This window comes from Apostichopus japonicus, chromosome 8 (assembly GCF_037975245.1).
Source record: "Apostichopus japonicus isolate 1M-3 chromosome 8, ASM3797524v1, whole genome shotgun sequence".
Taxonomy (NCBI): domain Eukaryota; kingdom Metazoa; phylum Echinodermata; class Holothuroidea; order Aspidochirotida; family Stichopodidae; genus Apostichopus; species Apostichopus japonicus.
The window spans coordinates 19,938,136-19,959,471 of NC_092568.1; the positions used below are offsets into that span (position 1 = coordinate 19,938,136).

General features: G+C 36.0%; 2 protein-coding genes across 5 annotated transcripts in view; one reads left to right on the top strand and one right to left on the bottom strand.

Moving 5' to 3' along the window:
• Positions 1-11,227, top strand: LOC139970948 (splicing regulator SDE2-like). Its single transcript, XM_071977031.1, has 7 exons — positions 1-189; positions 2,056-2,173; positions 3,384-3,495; positions 5,578-5,747; positions 6,329-6,431; positions 7,380-7,746; positions 10,434-11,227. Exons 1-7 carry the CDS (start codon positions 85-87, stop codon positions 10,653-10,655), a joined length of 1,197 nt encoding a protein of 398 aa, XP_071833132.1. The 5' UTR covers positions 1-84; the 3' UTR covers positions 10,656-11,227.
• The window catches only part of LOC139970947 (uncharacterized), a 20,916-nt gene continuing 10,528 nt past the window's right edge, over positions 10,949-21,336 (bottom strand). For 3 of the 4 annotated variants that reach the window (XM_071977027.1, XM_071977029.1, XM_071977028.1), the window contains exons 12-17: positions 20,694-20,867; positions 20,052-20,147; positions 19,124-19,225; positions 18,152-18,310; positions 15,908-16,100; positions 10,949-15,002 (exon numbers count right to left, since the gene is read on the bottom strand). In XM_071977027.1, the coding sequence (XP_071833128.1) occupies positions 14,956-15,002; positions 15,908-16,100; positions 18,152-18,310; positions 19,124-19,225; positions 20,052-20,147; positions 20,694-20,867 (771 nt within the window). In that variant the 3' untranslated portion in view covers positions 10,949-14,955. The remainder of the gene's footprint in view (positions 15,003-15,907; positions 16,101-18,151; positions 18,311-19,123; positions 19,226-20,051; positions 20,148-20,693; positions 20,868-21,336) is intronic. The other variant, XM_071977030.1, reaches the window with a different exon arrangement.

Genomic DNA, 21,336 nt, shown 5'->3' on the forward strand with positions numbered 1-21,336 from the left:
CGCACATACTACTACAGTACTGCACGACTCTCGGTTACAACATCAAATCACAATATTCGCAAGTGTTTGTATGAAAGAAAAGTCATGACAATCTATGTCCAAAAATTACTCGGAGATTTAGTCGAGGTTCCTGTCATTTCTTGTGGTCCTAGAGGAAAACATTTAAAAGAATGGATCAGTAGTACACAGGTAAACATTGTTAGAATTTAAATAACCCTGTTCGTAGCCTAACATGAACCTAACTGTTAGGCCTAATGTTAAGATCAAAGTACGCTACGTACGTACTGTACTGTAGTCAGACCAGCTCTTCGCATCCACTTCAGATATTAGTAGTGGATTCTTTTAAATAATTAAGGTTACGCATCCATTTCAAATAAGTTAAAAATAGTAATCTAAGGCTTGGAATATAATGGCAATGGAGTCTAGCCAAAATTGCCATTAGATCTGCCCATTTGAGGTGGAGTGGTAACTAATGAGTTGAATGGTTATATAGCCTAGAGTAGGCTATGCTACTCTGGATATCAAATTCCCATACATACTAACATAGGCTAATTCTTAGACCTAGGTCGGCAAATGGAGTAGTAGTAGGAAGAGCACTGAGTTAAGTCTACAGTAAAGCGAAACATACACAGTTACAAGGTCACTGTTAATATTATTGTCACAAATACTTTGATACATCCTTCAGGGAAAACTAAAATTAAAAACAAATTTTCAAGGATAGTTTAATTCCAGCCTGGTTGAGTCACAAGTTGAAAAAGTTAGGCATTGTTATACAATAGGCTTACTGTAGAAGTAAGTTGACATTACTTAGTGGTCATAACGTTGCCACTGAACAGTGATGAATCTAGCATACTGTAGGTGATAGCTTTGTCCTATATGCTATATATAGTAAAGGCTTCATAATTGACGCACCCCCGTAATTGACGCACCTTCAATTATTACTAGCAACGATACTTCAGGCCACCTAAACTTTTTGCAGTCAAGCAGAATGACACATTTCATGAGTTTGAATCCATTTCAGCTATTTGCTGACCAAATTGTGGTATTTTTAAGCTTTTAACACACTCCCACCAGTTTTGCACATTTTTTGGTCATTTTAGAAATCTTACTCCCTAAAAATAACCAACAATACCTCAATATGATAACACTGCTCTGTGGAACCTGACCAGTCTGAGCTTAGAGGCTCAGAGCATAACAAACAGCATCTAAAGTCAATGGATGTATATATACTAAGGCCTACACTACAGTTAGCTTTTCGACGAATGTGTCAATTTAGGGGTATGAAAGAACTTGACACGGCAGACATGTTATGGTCAAATTCTGCTCAATTGTACGGTGCATAAGCAAAGAACCTGAAATATTTTGAGATCATAACATTTCTAAGGAACTACACATATGAAAAACACATACAGTCGAGTGATTTGGATTTCTCCTTGATAGATATCGTTGATCAAATCCTTAAGTGCGTCAATTATGAGCCCACCATGCTACTGTTATGTAGAGCATTTAACGTTAGATGAACCATAAAGGAAAGGAGGCCTAACCATATACTTTCCAGTCAAATGTTTCAGAGGAACACTTCTTGTACAACTAGTAATTTACACTACTGTACACTTGTTTTCTTCAATTTCAAATTTGGAATGTACAGTAACATTCAGTAACAACCTGATTTTAGGAAATCGCATATGTAGCAATTTAATTTCACTAGGATACTAGAACAAAAGAAATATATATGTAAGTTTACTTGTTCATCAGTCATAACTTAAAAACAAATTAACCCTGGACTATCCCTTAAGTGTCAGAAATTAAATACAATACTGTGTCATATGTGTACACTGGTGATTTACTTACATCCTGTACTTTATATTGTAACTCAAGTACTGTAGAGTGCCTGGATTTGTGGAAGATGTTGCCTACAACCAGGCATTCAACCTGGTCAAGTCTCCTTTACAATCATGACTTTCCACACTTTACCTTTGTTCAGCTCTTGCATGCATACTGTATACATGCAGTATGTTTTATATATGTTTTCCTTTTTTTTTCTTCACTTTGCAGCACTTGCCTCTTGCAGAGGTGGTTCTATATCATAATGGGCTTCTAGTTCAAGAGGAAGATCAGTTAAAGGCCAATGGAGTCTACCATATATCTCTCAGGTTGAGAGGTGGAAAAGGGGGTAGGTGTAGTTGTACATAGCACATGGGGATGATAAGAATGTGAAATTTAGAGAAGAGGGGGGGATAAACAGAGTCATGCTACAAGTCGCATCTATGAGCATAATAGAATAGCACACTTGCCATAGAGGAAAACTTCAATGAGAATGCATATGTACAATAATGGACATTCTTAAGAAAGTGTGCTTAACTTTGCACATTTTGTACAAATTAGACCTACGAGTACATGAGAAGAAATGATCCCCAGACACTGAAACTATTCATATTCTACTTTATACAACACCTAATTGTATTCTGGTCATTTGATTGGTCAATTGCTCGTTGATTACATAATCCGCGTTGATTACATAATCCGAAAGATGTAATTTGTTCCATTCAACGAGGCGCAGCCGCGTTGAATGGAACAAATTACATCTTTCAACTCATGAAATATTTGCACTATTGCATTCATAACTACTCATTATTTGTATAATAGTGTGCTAAAGTATAGAAAGGAAAATTGGTTTCAAACTTTGAAATCATACCAAGAATGCTGCCACTTTCTTTTTTTTGATGCATTGACTGTCAGACCCCTGCGGGAATATGTCTGTAAATATTGGGTTTCAGTGACTTAGCCTGGGATTTTCTACGGAAGGAAAGTTTGGTGCACTATGAACAGATCTTTGACTTACCTATGTTTTGACTCATACACAGTATGCGAAATTGTACAAGTTAGCAATGTTGAAAAGACCTATTAGCTTGATTGTAGTGTCAAACAATGAACTTTCACAAGTTGCTGACCACAATGTCATATTTCTTGTATTGTTGCTCTTTTGTACATTAGCTTTTTCCTTTTCTTTGTTCTAAATACAATGAATATTGTTGCACATCCTTCCCAGGATTTCAAGAATTACAGTTGTGTGCATAAAAAACTTGTGGGATCTTTGTCTTTGTTTTGTAAATACTCTAATGGACGATCAATATACCAACACTATTGTATTAGTATTCCATTGCAAAATTTCAATTGTGATTTGTGTTTTTATTGTATGACAGCACATACAATTAGTGAAAGTTAGTGGGGCCTGATGAAGTATGATCACCAGGTCCCCTGAATTTACTTCAATGGGAAAGAGTTATCAGAAAAATTCCCCGAAAAATTGTTCCAGTCATAGCTTTTTCAAACTATTGGAAAAATTGAGTTTGACATTATCAGAATATTAATTGTATTTACAGGATTTGGATCCATGCTTCGTATGATTGGTGCCCAAATCGAGAAAACTACCAACCACGAAGCTTGCAGAGATCTAAGTGGAAGACGCATGAGAGATGTAAACAATGAAAAGAAGTAAGTGTAACTACTGTAAATTGGTAGGGTTGTCTGGTGGTTGATAGTGTCCCTCCGCAAGCATTAGGTCCAAACTCTACCGGCAACATAAGTCTTTTGATAGGTTCAGCATCGTTGCTGCTAGGTGATGACAAGTTGGGTTCTCCGTGGATATGAGAGTTTGTTTCCGTTATTCATTTAATTCCTTTGTAAACAAATGTTTCATAACCACACTTGTACTTGTGTGGTTGTTGAACAATGCCCTTTACAATTTTAGAAAGAGCTGGCATGAGATTCTTGTACCTGGTGTACCTTGGTGTACCTTGGTGTACCTGGTGTACCTGATGGGTGATGCTAGTGGCAAATCCATGGAACAAGGAGAGCTGAGCAAAGTAACTGTTGGAATCCTCCATAATGTTTGTTGAAAAGATAAATGTCATCAGGTACTGTTTTCAGACTGTGGCTACAATACTTTAGAAAACGAGAAGAAAAAAAATAAAGATTATTTTATCAACAAAGATCGTTATAGAAGTGCAGATATGAAACTTGAACACATTAAAACTAAAGTTAGAATCCAGGGTAAGGGTTGTTAGAAAGATGCTGGGGATTAAATAGTCCCATTGCCTATGAACTTACAAAGTCAATCCTTCAGACTATATGCATATAATCCAAATTGTGGATTATAGGGTACTGACCAAATCATTGTTATGAGCAAGTCAGGATTGTAATCAAGTAAAGTGAAGTCACAAGTATTTTTTTTTCCATCAAGTGAAGTCACAAGTCATTTGATTGGATCACAAGTTATTATATCAAGTCATAAATTAATGTTTCTCAAGTCAGGTTGTTTGATTTTATTCAAAGTCAAATATTGAAAGTCAAACTACAGGTAAATCAATTTAAAGACCAAACAACAAATCAGCAGCAAAGGTCCAATGTTGCATTTTTATGAAGTGATGCGTGTCGGGTGGATGATGTTGCATCCGTAAACTACAGAGCAAGTAAATTTAACTACAGTCATAATTTTGTGGATTGGACAGCGACTGAACTTTGTTTGATACAAAAGGCACTTTACCATTCCCATCCCTCTCTCCATACAAACGAAAGTATAAATGCGACTGAGAAATAAGGAAACATCAATGTTAAGAATGTTGACCTTGATTGACTATAGCTACAGATTTTACACCCAAAATTTGTTAACACCATTTATATCTTCAATGAAAAACAGCTATTATAGTTCTAACTACGTGTACAGTATTAGCACAATGCCTGAACACTCTGCATACTTCATGCCCCAGAACAGAAGAGATAATTGAGGGCGTTGTGGTCAAGTGGGTAAGGTAGTGAACTTGTGATCTAAGGATTACAGGTTCGAGCCCTGGCCAGATCATTGCATTGTGTCCTTGGGCAAGGCGCTTTATCTCCATTGCCTCTCTTCACCCAGGTGTATAAATGGGGACTTGCGAGGTAACTTGTAAATATAGTTGCGTGCTCCGGTTTGTGGCTGCACCCTACCCTATGGGAAGTCCCCCGGGGGACACGAGGTTGTGGTGCACTGTGGTGCTCCAGGAGAGATTGATTGAATTGTGCACACTTTGGTGTGTACTGTAGGTGTGACAAGTTTAATACCAATGACCAGGGTTAAGTTGTAAAAGTCGTGTGAAAGGGCCTTGGCCCTGTACAAGACTGTAAACCTTAAATAATAATAATAATCAAAAAACTATTAATAATGAGTGATATTTATGATCTGGGGTATATTATATGGCACTTAAAATAACAAACCAGTCCATAAACCATCAAGCAGTATCATGCTCCAGATGTATGGAATATCGTAATATTTAAATATTAATCATGCAATATAATTCTCTTTCCTCGTCAACGCTGGTGTCAATGCATATTTTTCGGAAGATCAATACTGATTTCGAGGTTGCGATACAGTAGAATATCCTTAAAAGATACTGACGATGCAAAATTGTGCATCTTCCTTTGCAAGTTGAATGCGAGTGTCAAGACAAAATACACTGAATATTTGTTTCAATCCTGATTTTCACCCCAGTGGAAAAAAAAATAAGAGATATACATGTTTTCTTGCGATTGATTTCACAGGCTAGCAGATTGGATTGCAAAGAAAGCAGACAGAGAGAGGGAGAAGGAGGAGAGAAGACAAGCAAAACTTGAGAAGCTGCGATCAGAACCGAAGCACTACTTTGTCGATCCAAAATATGACAAACAGAAGAGCAAAGTGGCTGAGAGTCTGGATGAAGCAATCACTCAAGGTATCTCTAAACAGTCAGCTTGGCTCAAATATAGTCTACTTTTCTTTGCTCCCAAGATTTCTTGTCAACTCTGAGTTTCAAGTTTGCTGTAGGTCATTTGAGCAGGCTTTGCCAGGGCCAGATTCAGATTTCTATAATGGAGGGGTGTGGCCTTGTGGTCATAGAAGACAACACCCATGTAAGGGTTGGGGGGTCTGGAAGAATCCCCCTCCCCCTTCCCAATTATTGTCAAATGGTGTTTTCTAAGGAATATTTGGGCTATAAATTAGGGACTATAATTAGGATATAAATTCAATTAGCTTTAGTTAATAACTTTGTTTGATGATGATAGAGATAATTCTGAGGGTATCAGCTGCAACTGGTACGGGCACCAAGGGTGCTGCATTACAAAGTAAAAATTTATGGTCATCTTACACATTTTGTGACCTATTTGTTCCTTCTGCTGCTATCAGCTGTTGTCATTTGTTTTAGCACATTTACTTAATTCTATCTGCTTCCTTCCTCTGTTTCTATTCTTGCAAAAAATGTTTGTTGCCGTCGAAATTCATAGATATATATTTTTATTAATTATCCATCGGCAGGAATATATGCCTCTGCATATGTAGATGAGCCATCTTCATCAACGGAGAAGAGAAAACTCGAAGGGGATTCCTCTGCTCTGTCTTCAAAGAAGAGCCGTCTCTGGTAAGCTACATATGATTCAGGTCAATTAGTTAGCTGTTTAATTTCATTAACTCATGGCGAATGTATCAAACTTTATTGCATATGATTAAAATTTGATTAAATATTCAAAATTACCTTTGATCCTTTTTAGCCATATTTTGTGAGACTTGAGCTTTCCAGCATATATTTTCTGCATTGTTATGATATTTTTTAAATTTTAGAAGTATAATATTTTAAGGAAATCACAAAAATACTGCTTTTTGAACAGACCTCATGCTCTGATGTCACATCTCAGGAATGTAAATTCAGATCCAGTCTTAAATTTGTTTCTAAGTTTTTTGAACCTTTTCAACTCTGCCACCTGGTATGTCTCATATCCCATTTTGAGGGTCCTTTGAAATCCATTTTGTACCTATTTAGTACCTATCTGTTTTGTAAAATCATTAAAATGTTCTGCATTAAATGGTTCAATAACCCACTAGCTACATTAGGAGTACTCTAAACATTGTATTTCCACAAATATCTCTTGATTAGATTGAAGGCCTTCCACTGAGGTATGAATATTTCTTAGCTAACTCCAAATCAAGTATAGTTTCCTAACCAATGCTACGGTTTTGGGGTCCTTTGAAATCCATTTTGTACCTATGTAGTACCTATCTGTTATGCAAAATCATTAAAATGTTCTGAATTAAATGGTTCAATAACCCACTAACTATATTAGTAGTACTCTAAACATAATTATTTGTGGAACAACAATGTCATTGTATTTCCACAAATATCTCTTGATTAGATCGAAGCCCTTCCACTGAGGTATGAATATATCTTAGCTAAATCCAATTCGAGTATAGTTTCCTAAACCGATGCTACTAATTTTAAAAGAATCATTATCTTATCATCAAATCATATTTTCTTTGCATTTCTTAAGACTTCAGTCATACTTTCTTTTGGATAACAATTCATAATTTATAGGCTTGGAGTTGAAGTCGATAGTGACTCTGATGATTCTGATGAAGAGAAAGAAACATCGCATTATTCAAAGGTCAAAGACGATGATAGTGACTCCGATGATTCAGATGAAGAGACAGAAGCAACGTTTGATTCAAAGGTCAAAGAGGACAAATGTCCCTCTGAATCGAAGTCTGTGCAATCGCCTCTCATCAAAGATAAACCACTAATCCCTTCAGAAGGTGCAACACCGGGACACAAAGGGGACCATGAACCTCCAACAAATGTTAGCGGGATGGAGGAGAATCCCACACAAGAAGAAGGTGCTGCTCAGAATGCTGAAGATAAATCAAATAAAACCACTAAGGAAAACCCTAACGCAAGCAAACAGGTGAATGAAATGATTGAAAATGGATTGGTTTGACCTGAGATTTTTTTATCTTTTTTTATTCTGTTTTACAACCTTTTATCTCACTTTAAATGTATGACAATGTCATTGTTCTTTTTGCAGCTTGTTTCGCTCATATATAGGCACAGAGACAAGTGATCTACAGAGACCAAAAATAGTGTTCCGGACAACTTTTCTTTGGTTTGCTGGATTTTTCCAGATGTTAAAAAAATTTATCTCCAGTTTTTGTAGCTTGATGAGATTGACTAATTTTCTATTTTTAATTTAACATCAATCCCTAACTCTCGTGCATTCTGAGCATAGTTTCTGAAGGGGTTAGGATGTGATAGTTTCTAGCACATTCCCCATAGAAGAGCTTGGGTCGTGGTCCTCAAAGTTTGCCAACCTCAGGAACCAGACATTCAGCAAGTTGTTTGCAGTACAAGTATACATAGTCTCGATGTTGTTTTTGCGGGCGGGATGGGGTGAAGGAAACGGTGCTTGAGGTATTGCATTTTTGAGAGAGAGGTCAGGAATAGCTCTGTCCTCATTGTTAATGTAACTTAAGTGAGTCAATATCCACGAGCGTTGAATGTAGACTTGACGACTATCCCTGTTTAACAGGCAGATGCAAAATACCAATCGCAACATACATGTAATCAGGTTTGGTGTCTATGTTACTTTTTAGTATTTGCTATCTTTTCTCAAATTGTGGCATTTTGTCCAACCTAGGGATGCACCGGATCCAAATTTTTGGATCCGGCCAGAACCGGATTTGCCGGATAGTACATGAAATCCGGCCGGAACCGGATTTTTTCATTACACAAAAGAAAATCGTTAATAAGAAGTAGAAGTAGGCCTATGAAACAAGGAGCAAATCTTAGGTGAGGTATACGCATATTATAAAGAAGGTGAAATTAAGACCCCATAAATGAGATTAAATATGACTTGAAGTGGTGCAATCTACATTCTTTAATAAAGTAACTACAATATAATTGTTGACAAGCTTGATATAGTATGTAAAATTGTTTGCTGGAAAAATACTGCATACTACCTATGAAGTTTGTTTTTAAACGGGAAGCTACATTTCACAAATCTCATACTTTATACTGAATAAAAAGATTATTTAATTGTTGTAGTAACACTACTATTGTTGTAGTAACACTACTAGTGTTAGCTCAGTGGTTAACGCCGGTGCCTTTCAATCATAAGGTCCCCGGTTCGAGTCACTCCCAGATTAATGTATGTCATCCAGTTACAGAGTTGTTGACAATTAACAATTCATAATCATGGACGTTAAAGATGAATGTAAGAGACTGACTTCGGTCAGCTTGCGACCTTGATAAGCCAATGAGGCTTCTTCGCGAGTTCCTGCTTGCAGGAGGATCTAATATATATACATACATACTGTCAGGATTTAGAATTGTCTTTTATTATTCATTATTTGGTAACAAATTTTTACACTGCAATATTATCTGTGAAAAAAAAAAAAAGCATTGCATCTTTCCAGAAGTGGAAGAAACTTCTTATCTATCTTTTATCTATCCTTTAAAATGGAATTAAATGTTCATTAGAACACTTAATGATTTATGTTTTTCATGAACTTTTAGGAACTTTCATGGTGACAAGAGATATCTCTTTCTGTGAGAAAATTAGATACTGTTTTTTCTGTGACTGGCACCCCATTTGGTGGAAACTCTTCTAGTCCATTGCTTCATCTATTTATAAAAGTGCCACAATTACAATTTGCACATTGCCATGATCACAAACAATGAGTAACAATTGACAGCTTTCTAGACAGGAAATGGACTGTAGTGGTCCACAAAAAGATCCATTGTTTTGACTTCTTAAGGTCCTAATGCACATGTTTGGATTTTGGACATTTCATTTCATGCAAGTGTTTCTCTCTGACCATATTTAAGAGATTGTTTCACACATAAAAATTCAGAGAAAACATGAATGCCAACAATAATGGGAAAGTAAAGATTCAATGGAACAGTATTTTGACTGATAAGTATATGAATGGTCTATTTTAACTGCACAATATTAAACTGATGAAGGCTGCAAGAATGATTTCACTGCAAACTGTATTTGTTGTATATAGCTTCATATTATTACAGTAGTTGTATTATTTTGGTTGATCTTTAGAAACAGTGGGTCAGACCATTGAGAAAATTAAATTAAACATGTTAAACCTAATTTTTCCTGTTTTTATTAATTTTTGGAAATAGGTTACATTGATTTAAGTTAATACCAACACTATTTAAGGAATAATTCAGGCCAGATTTTGAAAAAGATCCGGGCAGATTTTGAAAAAGATCCGGCCGGATTTTGAAAAATATCCGACCGGAACCGGATAATTTCTCACTATCCGGCCGGATAGTCCGGCCGGACCGGATATCCGGTGCATCCCTAGTCCAACCCTTCCTTTTTCTTTCTTTAACTCTGTATTTTTCGGTGATGGGAACTTGTAAAATATCCATTTTTTTTTTTTTAAATATCCATTTTTTGTGAAAGAAAGGATGGCAGGTCTGTGGTTGTTTTCTAAGTCATTAACACAGTCCTTTGTCTAAAAGTTAACAAGGAACTTTCAGTAGCTTGTTCCCCCATATTGTTGTTACCTTTTGTGTGGGTGTTTGTGTCAGATGCATCTAGATGTTGTTATCGTGTTTACTCATTCATTCACACAGGTAATGACTGCATTAAACCTAGAAGAGGTTGAAACTGTAGCCGAATTGGAAGCACTTGGTCTAGATCAACTGAAAAAAGAGCTCATTTCAAGAGGTCTGAAATGTGGTGGGACTTTACAACAAAGAGCAGAGAGGCTGTTTCAAGTCAAGGGACTATTACCAGAGCAAATCGACCCTTCACTAAAGGCAAAGCCTCCCAAAGTGCTCAACAAAAACTTGTAAGGATGAAGAACATTTTCACAGGAACATAGAAACAAAATGGAAATATACTAATATTATCACTGTCTTATTGAAATTGTAAATCTCCTTGTTTGAGGATTGTAATTTTCTTGCATGTTTTAAGTGATATTTTATTTGTCATAGTGTGAAAAGTTATCTGCATTCTTTCATTCAAACATTTTATAAATGAAACAGGGTCCTAGGATGTTTATCTCAGGTGCTCCATGTTTTGGGCCTTTTCATTTCTCAATTCTCTCGTAGATATTTTGGTTTTTAAACTAACCAGAAGGCATTGATTTTTAAAAAAACAAAACAAATTTATGGTGATATTTGTAACATGTCATCACAAGTTTGCATGATCTCATCTTTCAGTGGAAAAGAAAAAGAACCAAACATATTGCATATTCAAGTACAGTTCTTAGTAGATCTTATACAAAGCACTATATGTAAGACTTCCTCGTGTATTTTCATCAGCAAAGAATATGATATTTTGTGAAATAAAGATAGCAGTCTGTTACATATTTCAAAATGTGATTATATGCAATGAGAAAATATTATATTGGAGAGAAGTGAAACTGGTGTCACTTATGAAATTTTAAGTCATTTTTAAGAGCTCATAGGAAACAGGGTAACATTTTTAAGTCAGATTTCGTTGAGCGGTTGTCCTTAATTGCAACCCTCCTTGCTCTGTAAATAATTCAATGCCTTTTGTTTTGTGATTTCTCCTCCCCCCCCCCGCCCCCTCCTCTTTAATTTTTCCCGTATGGTTATCTTGATGTGGCCTTTGTATATCAATTGTGGTTTCACCTGGATGGAAAAAAAAGAATCATAAAAGAAGAGAAAAACTTGTGGAGGAAACTTGGATTGTTGGACAACAACCACATGCACCATTCAGTCAACTTAAACCAGTCGATGTTATACTCATCTTTTTATGGTTAGGTTATATTTGGTTCTTTCCGAGAGAAATTGTGTACAGCACTTGAGTTTTATAAAACGGTTTCAGACAGTTTAAATAATCACGTGGTGAAATGAAGTGCAGGGCCGTAGCCTGTGGGGGGGAGCAGCTGCCCCTCCCCCCCCACACCTGAGATTTCTACTTTCTAAATGAAAGTATGCCAACGATAATGTGAAGGCCTGGACAGTATGCTCTATTTTAGTTTTAGCGAAATGTACATATCATTTCTTCTGATTTCATTAGTTAGTAGTGTCCAACCTCAAGATTCTAGGCACGTATTGTAGCAGCACAGGGTTTAGTTTAACCCCTCATCACGAATATGCACAATCGCGGATGCGATGACCGTACGTTGTTTTGGTTTTTCACCAGTTTTTTTAGATTAACAATAAATGTAGAGAGTTAACCTGCATGAACAGTGTAGTAGTCTAATTTGAACTTAAGTTCATAAATATATTTATTACATCTATTGGTGTGTTTTATGTAGGCTTATCAGTTTCATTGTTAGCTCATATAATAGTGCCCCAATGATTAAACTAGCGGTATTAAGGCACTGTGAATATAGGACATATTTTAACATACTAATTAGGGGGCCATGGCCCCCAGTCCCCTACATGGCCCACCCACTCAGCTTATTGGCCCCCCCCCCCCCCCACACACACACACACACACTCACCAGGTCCGTTTTTGGCATGTAAAACATATGATAACACATACCTAACAATTAATTTACCCTAAATTCCCTATATGGCTTCCCCTCAGCATATAAAGCTACGGTTACCATCAGTTTCTTCTAGTGTTCTTTGATATCTGCAATTTCCTGTGTAAAATAATGAATAAGCAGAACTTATAAAGTAACGTAAGGTCCTATTTTCCCCTACAAAGTGAATTGCCGATTGCCACATAGATATTTTCTAATTTACCTTTTTGGATGTGTAAATTTCTATGACATGAGATCTGAAAAGTAAGGAATGTTTAGATGCAACGTTCAAGGCCTGGGAAGTGCCATTTCCGGCAATCTGGGAGACAAAAATGTTCTTGCTACGCTACGAGCCAACCGATGGTAGCACTCCACTTAAATATTGTCATGATAGTCCCATGTGGGATGTGGCCCACCCATTAAAATATTCTTAAAAAGGCCCTGGTATATACTGTATACACACACCAAAAGCATCACTATGTAACATGGACAATACAACCTGGTGTTTAACTGCCCTCCAAGGGATTCTACCCAGGCTCGACCCTGAAGTGTATTGTCAAACACCCTTTCATAAGGAAAAGTGCACCAGAAGTACCTGACTAAAGGAGAGTTAACAGGGGCGAGTAAATTGTTCGGTTACTATACCATCAGGAAGGACAAGTCTCCATTACGAAAATGTGCATGATGGATTCAATAGGGCAATATATTGCTGATCCCATATGTAATAGCAAAGCAGAAGCCATAGTTGCTATAAATTTCTCTCACAGTTAAATCTCTGCATTAAGCGATGCTTTAAGCAGGTCCTGACAGACAAGTATAATGGTTATGACTAGACAAAGAATGTTTGAAATGAAAAGTAATAATACAAAATCACTATGTGAAGGTTTCAAAGCTCATTTTTTATATGATTACACAAAGACTACACAAGTTTTAGTCATTATGATACATTGCCTCCAGGTAAGGGTTGGTTATAAATAGGTGATTGGCAATTAAAAAATTTAAGATATTTGCAAATGACACAAATTTATTAATTAATAAAGTCATGAGGTTTTTTCTATTCATAGACCTCTGACTTGTATTTCATGGTATTATAACTTTCTGTTTGAAAAGAAGTAGTATTTCAGTGCTGCTATGTACACAAAATTACAACCGACAATAAAGAAAATAAAAAAAAATAACAGGACACTTTGGAACTTCCTCTTTCAAATTTTATTCACCAGATTTCATCATGTGGTGATGATGATAATGGAATAGTCTTTTGGAATTGCTTATTTTAAGTTTCCTTCTTACATTTCAACAAATAATTTACTTTTTTATTTCACATCTCCCTACTCAAATCATTTAGGGAAGTAAGTTATGAGGTGAAAATTGCCTTGTGGCCAAAATCAATGAAAGCTCCTGCAAGCACACAAGGTCTGATGTATGTTCTATTTAAATAGCGATGTTATCAATATGATCGTTGCTGTGCCTAATAACAATATTGTAGTTAATGCTAAATTTTCATGTCTTTGGCAAAAGAAAAAAAAAGAAAGAACACTTGTATATTTAATAATTATGCATATATCTTGAATAAAATTGCAATTATAGATATTAATAGTTAATATTGTAGGAATACTGAAGTGAATATTCTTAATATGGTCTATCACTTTGTGAAAATCAGAGCTGTACATTAAATAAATATTGCAAAATCTGAAAGAAGATAGTGTTCAAATATGTTTGAATATACATACATGCATGTTCGTTTTTGGCAGCCATGTTATGAGAAAAGACAATGGTCATAATTAATATGTTAAGTTATGCAAATGACTGTTGTCATACTTCCTTTGCATGTTCATCATCTTCATGAATGATATGCTAATTCTATCAAATTATTTATCTGAACCAAAGGTGTCTTCCTTATCACACACCTCAAGCTCTTTTGTGAAAGTTTATTTCTGCTGCAGCTGCTTCATTAGCTAAGATAATGAAGACAGCTTTGGTTATTTGGTAGAACAAGTGATACCCGGAAACGCCGGTTTTTCCGAGTATAAACCAAGCAAGGGATAACCACGTTGAACTTCTTAATGGTCACCAGTATTGACCAATATGCTAGAAAGTTAATTAATAGTCCCTCATGCTAAACCTTCAACAAATCGAATTTCATCTTGCAACCTTCAAAGCAAGTTTCCACACTGAGACATTAATGTATTGAATTAGAAGATTTCCTAATGTCTGGGAATACTTTAGAGAGTAAAAACTCCCTGGAAATTATTTTGAAAACTTTCAGCATGCTAAAATTTTTGAGGCAAACAAATGATGTTCTTTAACTAGTACAAAAACTACAACTATCTCTGTTAACAATAATGAACACATTCAAAAGGTATTTACAAAGGAAAATAATTTCTGAAGTTAAATCTTGTTTAAATAAATGGGATATGAACTATAACCTTTTAAGTTTGCAGAAACAATAACTGTTAAAGTTATTATTACTCTACAGTTTGATGAAACAAATATCAATTTCCGATAAGTAGTCAGGTCGTTATTGCTTGAATTTTTTAGAACAGTGTTACAAATTGACGTATTATGATACTCTGCCAGTTACGGTGGCACAGTAGCCAGTATATAAAGCCGGGGGAAATTATTTCGTCACTGAACAAATCCACACAGCCTTGTCACAGCATATCTTGGGACTCAATGTCTGGAATTGTGGTGAGAATGTCTGTAAAGAGTAATGAGAGAGAGGAGAAGAAGATAAAATTATTTTAAATTAATCTATACCCATTTTGCAGCAGATATTTGCAGTTTTCAGTAATTAATGAATTGAGATCCCTTGGAACACACACTCACACACAGTGTAACATGGCAATTGAGTGCAAACCGTTTGTGCAGGGTGCACAACAAGATACAGCTTAATACTGTACCTTAGTAGACTGCTTATTGAATTAAATTAATAAAATAGTTAAACTGACATATATAGCATGGAGGAAACATAGGTTTCATCAATAATATTGACAAACATATTACGTAACAAGAAACAGGTTTTCCCGAGGGTTTTTCTTGATAAACTATTCTTAGCTGAACAGACGAATAATCAACGACTGTAGCCATCAGCAGTATTGGTCAAGCTTTAATGTCCTTGACTACTCCCCCTCGCCCACCTTCATGGCAGGACTACAACCTCAAGGAAAAGCTCTTTAAACTTTTTCATGCTAAAAGTTGTCCCTCTGCAATGTTTATTTAACAATCTGAAATCTCTCTGTAGTTTTTGAAAAGAGCTATTAGAATTTTTCCCCCTTCTTTTGACAGGTGCTAACATTAGCCTCTAATGAATTATTGAAAAAAAACAATGGCTCTTCTTTTTTCTCATTGATTTGGTATCTTTGCGATATTTTAAAGCATGCCAACAACATTTGGGTCACGAAATGATTGGAACGTTATGACTTAAACAGTCGTCATAATCATCACCGACCAATATACCGCAAATCAAAACAGAGCACTGATATAACAAATTTCCAAAACATAAATTTTATGGGTTCATTTTTGAAAGAGCAGCCAAAATAGACATTTGAGGGTACTAAGACATTTTTGAATATTAAAAGTCAAACGAGTCGGCCAAACTACTACCTAGAGGGATACCCTTGCAGTAGCTTGAATCCACATGTAATCCAAATGGAATGTTTGGAGTTGAAAAGTGACCTTTGATGAAAAGGCTGTCTGGTAATGTGGTTATGGTGCACTCATCTAGTCCGACACCTACACTTGTGTATTCCAGTTTCTTCTGTTTCTGTCTGTTGGTAGTAGACTTGGGATGATCCATCTGTCAATTATGAGAAAAATGTAAGACTTTCAGTCATAAACAATCCATTGTAAACATATTTAAATTGGTTCTTGTTTTGTTTTTTTTTCTACAAAAAATGCCTTCAATTTCACAGTTGGCCAAGTAGACAAATATGGTTTCTATATACAATTGTATCTATATATTTTAGATCCTCCTGCAAGCAGGAACTCGTGAAGCCTCATTGGCTTATCAAAGCCGTAAGATGACCGAGGGCAGTCTCTTACATTCATATTCAACGTCCATGAATATGAATTGTCAATTGTCAACAACTCTTTAACTGGACGACATACATTAATCTTGGAGTGACTCAAACTCGGGACCTTATGATTGAAAGGCACCGGCGTTAACCACTGAGCTAACACTCCTAAATTGCTATATTTGATCTTGATGATCAGACAGTGTCAGGGCATTACTCTCCGAGACACAACTAGTTAACTGCCCCATAGGTCTCTACGTCACTGAAGTAAGTTAGTCGATCCATATTCCAGCCTGGTATAAGGGTACATGAAGATATTATTTTAACTAGGCTGTATGGGTTCATATGTTGTTTTGTAAAGCAAAGAAACCACCGAGGCAAAATATTAGGCCTACTGATTAATGAGTATATCCTAGCCAGAAGTGGTATCAGCATGTTAACATCTACCATGGAAGATAATTAAGTCAGTGTGGTACGATTTGTTTTCAAAGAAAGGAAAAATAAAATTAATTTAATTTAATCTATTAAGAAATTTGCCTTTGTGAGTAAATGAAAGAAAAATTGAAGCCTGGTACAGTATCTGTCAAATCTTTAGAAGTTCCTGTAACAGTCAAGGATCAAATAAACACAGGGTCCATGTACTTTCGTCGTCCCTACAACGGAAGACCATTTAATAAAGATAGACGTCGAGAGAAAAGCTGCAAGAGGCAGGCCTAGGGAATATCTTGGAGAATCAGAATTATCTCTCCCCACCACCAGTGGCGTAGGAAGGTACTTTTGAGTGGGGGGGCTGAAGACTGATGGCCGGCCTGGGGGAGGGGTCTAAGCAGTGGCGTCACCAGACTTTTCAGTCTGGGGGCACAGGGGGCACCAGCATTTGATGGGGGGTACTTAGGTGGATACGGATCTCCGTCCTGGGGGAGGGGTCTAAGGGGAGGGGGTGCCCCCTCCCCTTTGGAAAATTTTCGCATACGGAGGATGGGCTAGATGCAAAATGGTGCCACATTTGATGCTAAATTCGATCTGAAGATATCTCCAGAAATTGCTATTTTTGAGGTAATGCTTTTAACAACGCGCAGAATTTTGCAGAGGATATGAACCACATGCTGTCGATATTATGCCTAACCCTATCAATAGAACCTACATTTGTTGAATTAATGTGTGCATGACCCCCGACTCCTTTCTTGTCCTTCTCGTTTTCTCCCATTATCCGAAAATACGAATTACTGTGCTTCTTTGTCCTTATGAAAAACCAACTCAGATGATGGGAGTTGAATATAACAAAATATATGTATTTTTTTTTACCAACCCAAATCTCAGATGGGGGGTACTCGGTTGGGGTGTCCCCCTCCCCTTTGGAATTTTTTTTCATTTCCAGGTGGCCTCAGATGCAATTTGGTGCAATATAGCACATTTCAACACCCAATTCATTTTGTATATAATTTTGCATTTTCACCTGGCCTTATAGATGCAATTTGGTGCTCCAAATGAGATATTTTCTCATTTGGAAATGAAAAAGGGGTTTTCTGACTCGCGGAGCGGGGGGCGGAATGATACTTCCGCCCCCCATATTTTTGACTGGGGGGGCTGGCGCCCCCCCCCCCCCCAGCCCCCCCAGTTCCTACGCCCTTGCCCACCACCCCAACCCACCACCCCCACTTGGTACCAAAAATTGCAAGGTAACACCTTTAATGATTTTGATGCTTAAAACATGTTGCTTGCACACTCCAATCATGCTACATGATCACACTGTAAAGATATGCAAGTACCGTATTGTAAACATGATCACACTATAAAGATATGCAAGTACCGCATTGTAAACAGTACCAATTACCTTATTGACGTCTACCTCATCGGCAGATGATGGCCATAGTCTCAGGGAACATCTTCTCTTCAATGGTCTGTTTGGAATACTACCTTCAGGACTTGCCCTCTTTAACTGCTGACTTGGAGTTGAATGGTTAACAGTTGCTGGAGATAATTGTGCGGGGCTCTGAAATAAATTTAATGGGAACAGTAATTCATTATTGATATTCTGCCAGTGATAAACTTAAACAATGTATTTAAGTTGATACCAAATACAGTCAACACTTTAAAAGAAAGAAACTTTTATGACTTGATTTGATTCAAGCCTTTATTAAAAGTCATGCATATTGTTAATGGTGAATCATCGCTTTATGCAGCATGCTCATGCACATCTACTAAGTCTTGATAGAACATTTTTTTTTTTTTTGTCATGTGTCAAACCATCGGTGGGCAAAATAGTTTACATGAAACAGGTTTTGTGAAATTATCCATGATCCTTTACATCTCTCTACCTGATAAACCGAGACATTATCCCATAATACAACAATCTGGTTAAATTTAATACAAGGTAACAGACTAACAACAGAAGAAAGATAGCTAGCAGGAAATATAGCTAGTGAAGATATCGAAAGATTGTTTATATCAAATGTACTTTATTTTGATGACATCGAAAAGAAACATTTGGTACTTGGTTGAAACTTTAATAAATAGATCAAGATGACTGAAAGAGTTTATCATGCCATCCTTTAAAGTTGTCAGATACAAAAAAACTTGTCTGCTTGAGGTGATTAGGTCAATCGATCTACCGAGTGTGCAGTTGTTGTGAAGAGACAGGTAAGTGAGGAGAAAAGTAATACACTCAGTTAGACCTCTAATTCTCTTGCTCAAGAACTAAATGTGCTATGTGGACCCACAAAGCACTCAAGAAACTGTAGGTTTTCAAGAAAAACAACTCATAAAAATGCCTAAATAATTTGACCTCAGCTCTTATTTTAAATACCATGTTTGGACTGGAGTGGTTTTCGTCCCCTAAACATTGGTAGGCTGTTACCATCAAATCTTTGTCGTTGTAGGAAGGAAGTGGAACTGAAGACAATTCAAACTAAGTAGAAAGCAAAAATATGAAATTACAGAAGCAACTAGTAATTATCAAACTAACAAATAAATAAAATGTTTGTTCAAAGAAAAGTCCATAAGAGATATGATAACTTATATCAAGATGAAGTACTTTTTTACCTTAATTTTTTATCAAAGAGATCAAAAACATGGTAATATGGATACAATTATAAAAAAAAAACCATAGTGTATCAAACATATAATCATTACCCTTGTATGATCCCCGCACTCTCCAATTGTCATCCCCACCTCCCCCACACACCACAACCCCAACCCCCATATTCTTTCTTCAACTGAAGTTTGGTGTTGTTCTTTCAATTGTCTCTAATTAACTTGCTTAGTTTAGCTCAAATTAGTGGGTCAACCTACAAGATGTGGCATCACACATACGTCACAGCTGTTTCCTTATTTGAACTTTGAACTATTTTATTTTTATTTTTATCCATTTAAGCTATTCAAACAAAGCAATATCTGCAATTATCTTGATGTAGATAATCTGGAGTTCCAATGTGACAGTCATGCAGAAGCAAAAAAACTTGGTGCATTTTTAATACCTTACTCTACTTTACTAATTTATTTTGTATTTTCAAGGTTTATCAAAAACATACCAATTACAATTACATTATTCCCAATTTCATGGGTAATATAAATGTGATATTTTATGATAAAGATTTCTTATGGAATACATTTTCTGAGCATAGTTTTATCATTTTTTATGCTAATTGAATGTAGCTAAATTTACCGTTATACAATTAATTAGTAAACTAAACTATTTTCAAGTGGGGGGATCAGCTATGTGATCTAGAACTTACTGAAAAATCCATCATATTTGGTTTATGACGACTTCTTCTTCTTCTTTTAAATAGAGGTGTACTTGTGGTAGCTTTCGGTTGTTCTTTGTCTTGCTCCTGTGATAATGCAAAATTTAATGCTAATTGAATTTCATAATTAAAAACAATAAACATTTTGGCACCCAAAATTATACCTTTCCCTCTTTAATGTGCGGTCGTGTATAACGTCAAGCCTGCGAAATTCACCGAGCATCTCTGCATAACAACACAGAATGTAGCAAGGAAGAAAGAAATTCAAGAGAAATAAGGAATTCCTAATTTTCACATGTACAACAGTTACGTTAAGTAGACAAATGAAAAATTCTAAGAAAATGCATTCGCACATTGTAAACAATTTTGATTGTCTAGTTTAACTTAAATCTGAAAATGGCTTACTTTTGAGTATCAGATGACTATGACTATTAAGGTCAATCATAGCTTTAAATATATATTTTAAACTTCAAATACCTCTTTTCCTCTTCTAAACTTGTTTGGCATATTTGTATAAATCATCTGCAGCTTTCTATTAATCTGTTAATCATACCCAACATTTGGTGGAAGCTAACAACAATTCATGTCAATCCAAGACTGATCGATACCTAAATTAAATGATCAGTTTCTTACCTCCGGTGGTTCGAGGTTCCAGGTTGACACTGCTTTCTTAAGAATGCTAACAGACGGTGATAGTTTTGGAAAATTTGTGGATGCTGGCGATGCCTTTATTCTGCTACCAGGCACATAAATGGATTCCTCATTCTTTTTGTTAAAGCTTACTTGCTTTGTATGTGCTGTATCCACCTGTGTATGAAACAAGATTAATTTTATGAGTAAAAGTGGAAAATATGTTTCGATTCTTAACTGTGCCTGATTTGGATGCAAATTTTGGATGTTATGGTTACTTGATATCTCCTTCATGCTGAATTGACATCTTAATTCCTTAAAAAGTAAGTTGTTAACATCAAGTTCTGAGTAACTGACAAAGCTTCGAGTGAATTGCTAACATTCTAGCTATATATATATGATGAATTCCAATTCATATATTCATGCACAAATGGTACCATTTTAAAGGTTTGTAGTTACAAATAGCAGTAAATAATATTGCATTGTAATGGTTAAAAGAATACATATATCTTATTTCTAAGAGTTGTGCAGCAGTCCAAACTATTTTCTTATCTAAACGGCTCTCTCTAGTTTTTTTTCTTCCGAAGGACCAACAGTTTATTTGAAGTAAAGGTGCTCAATTATACTTTCCATTATATCTATTAAA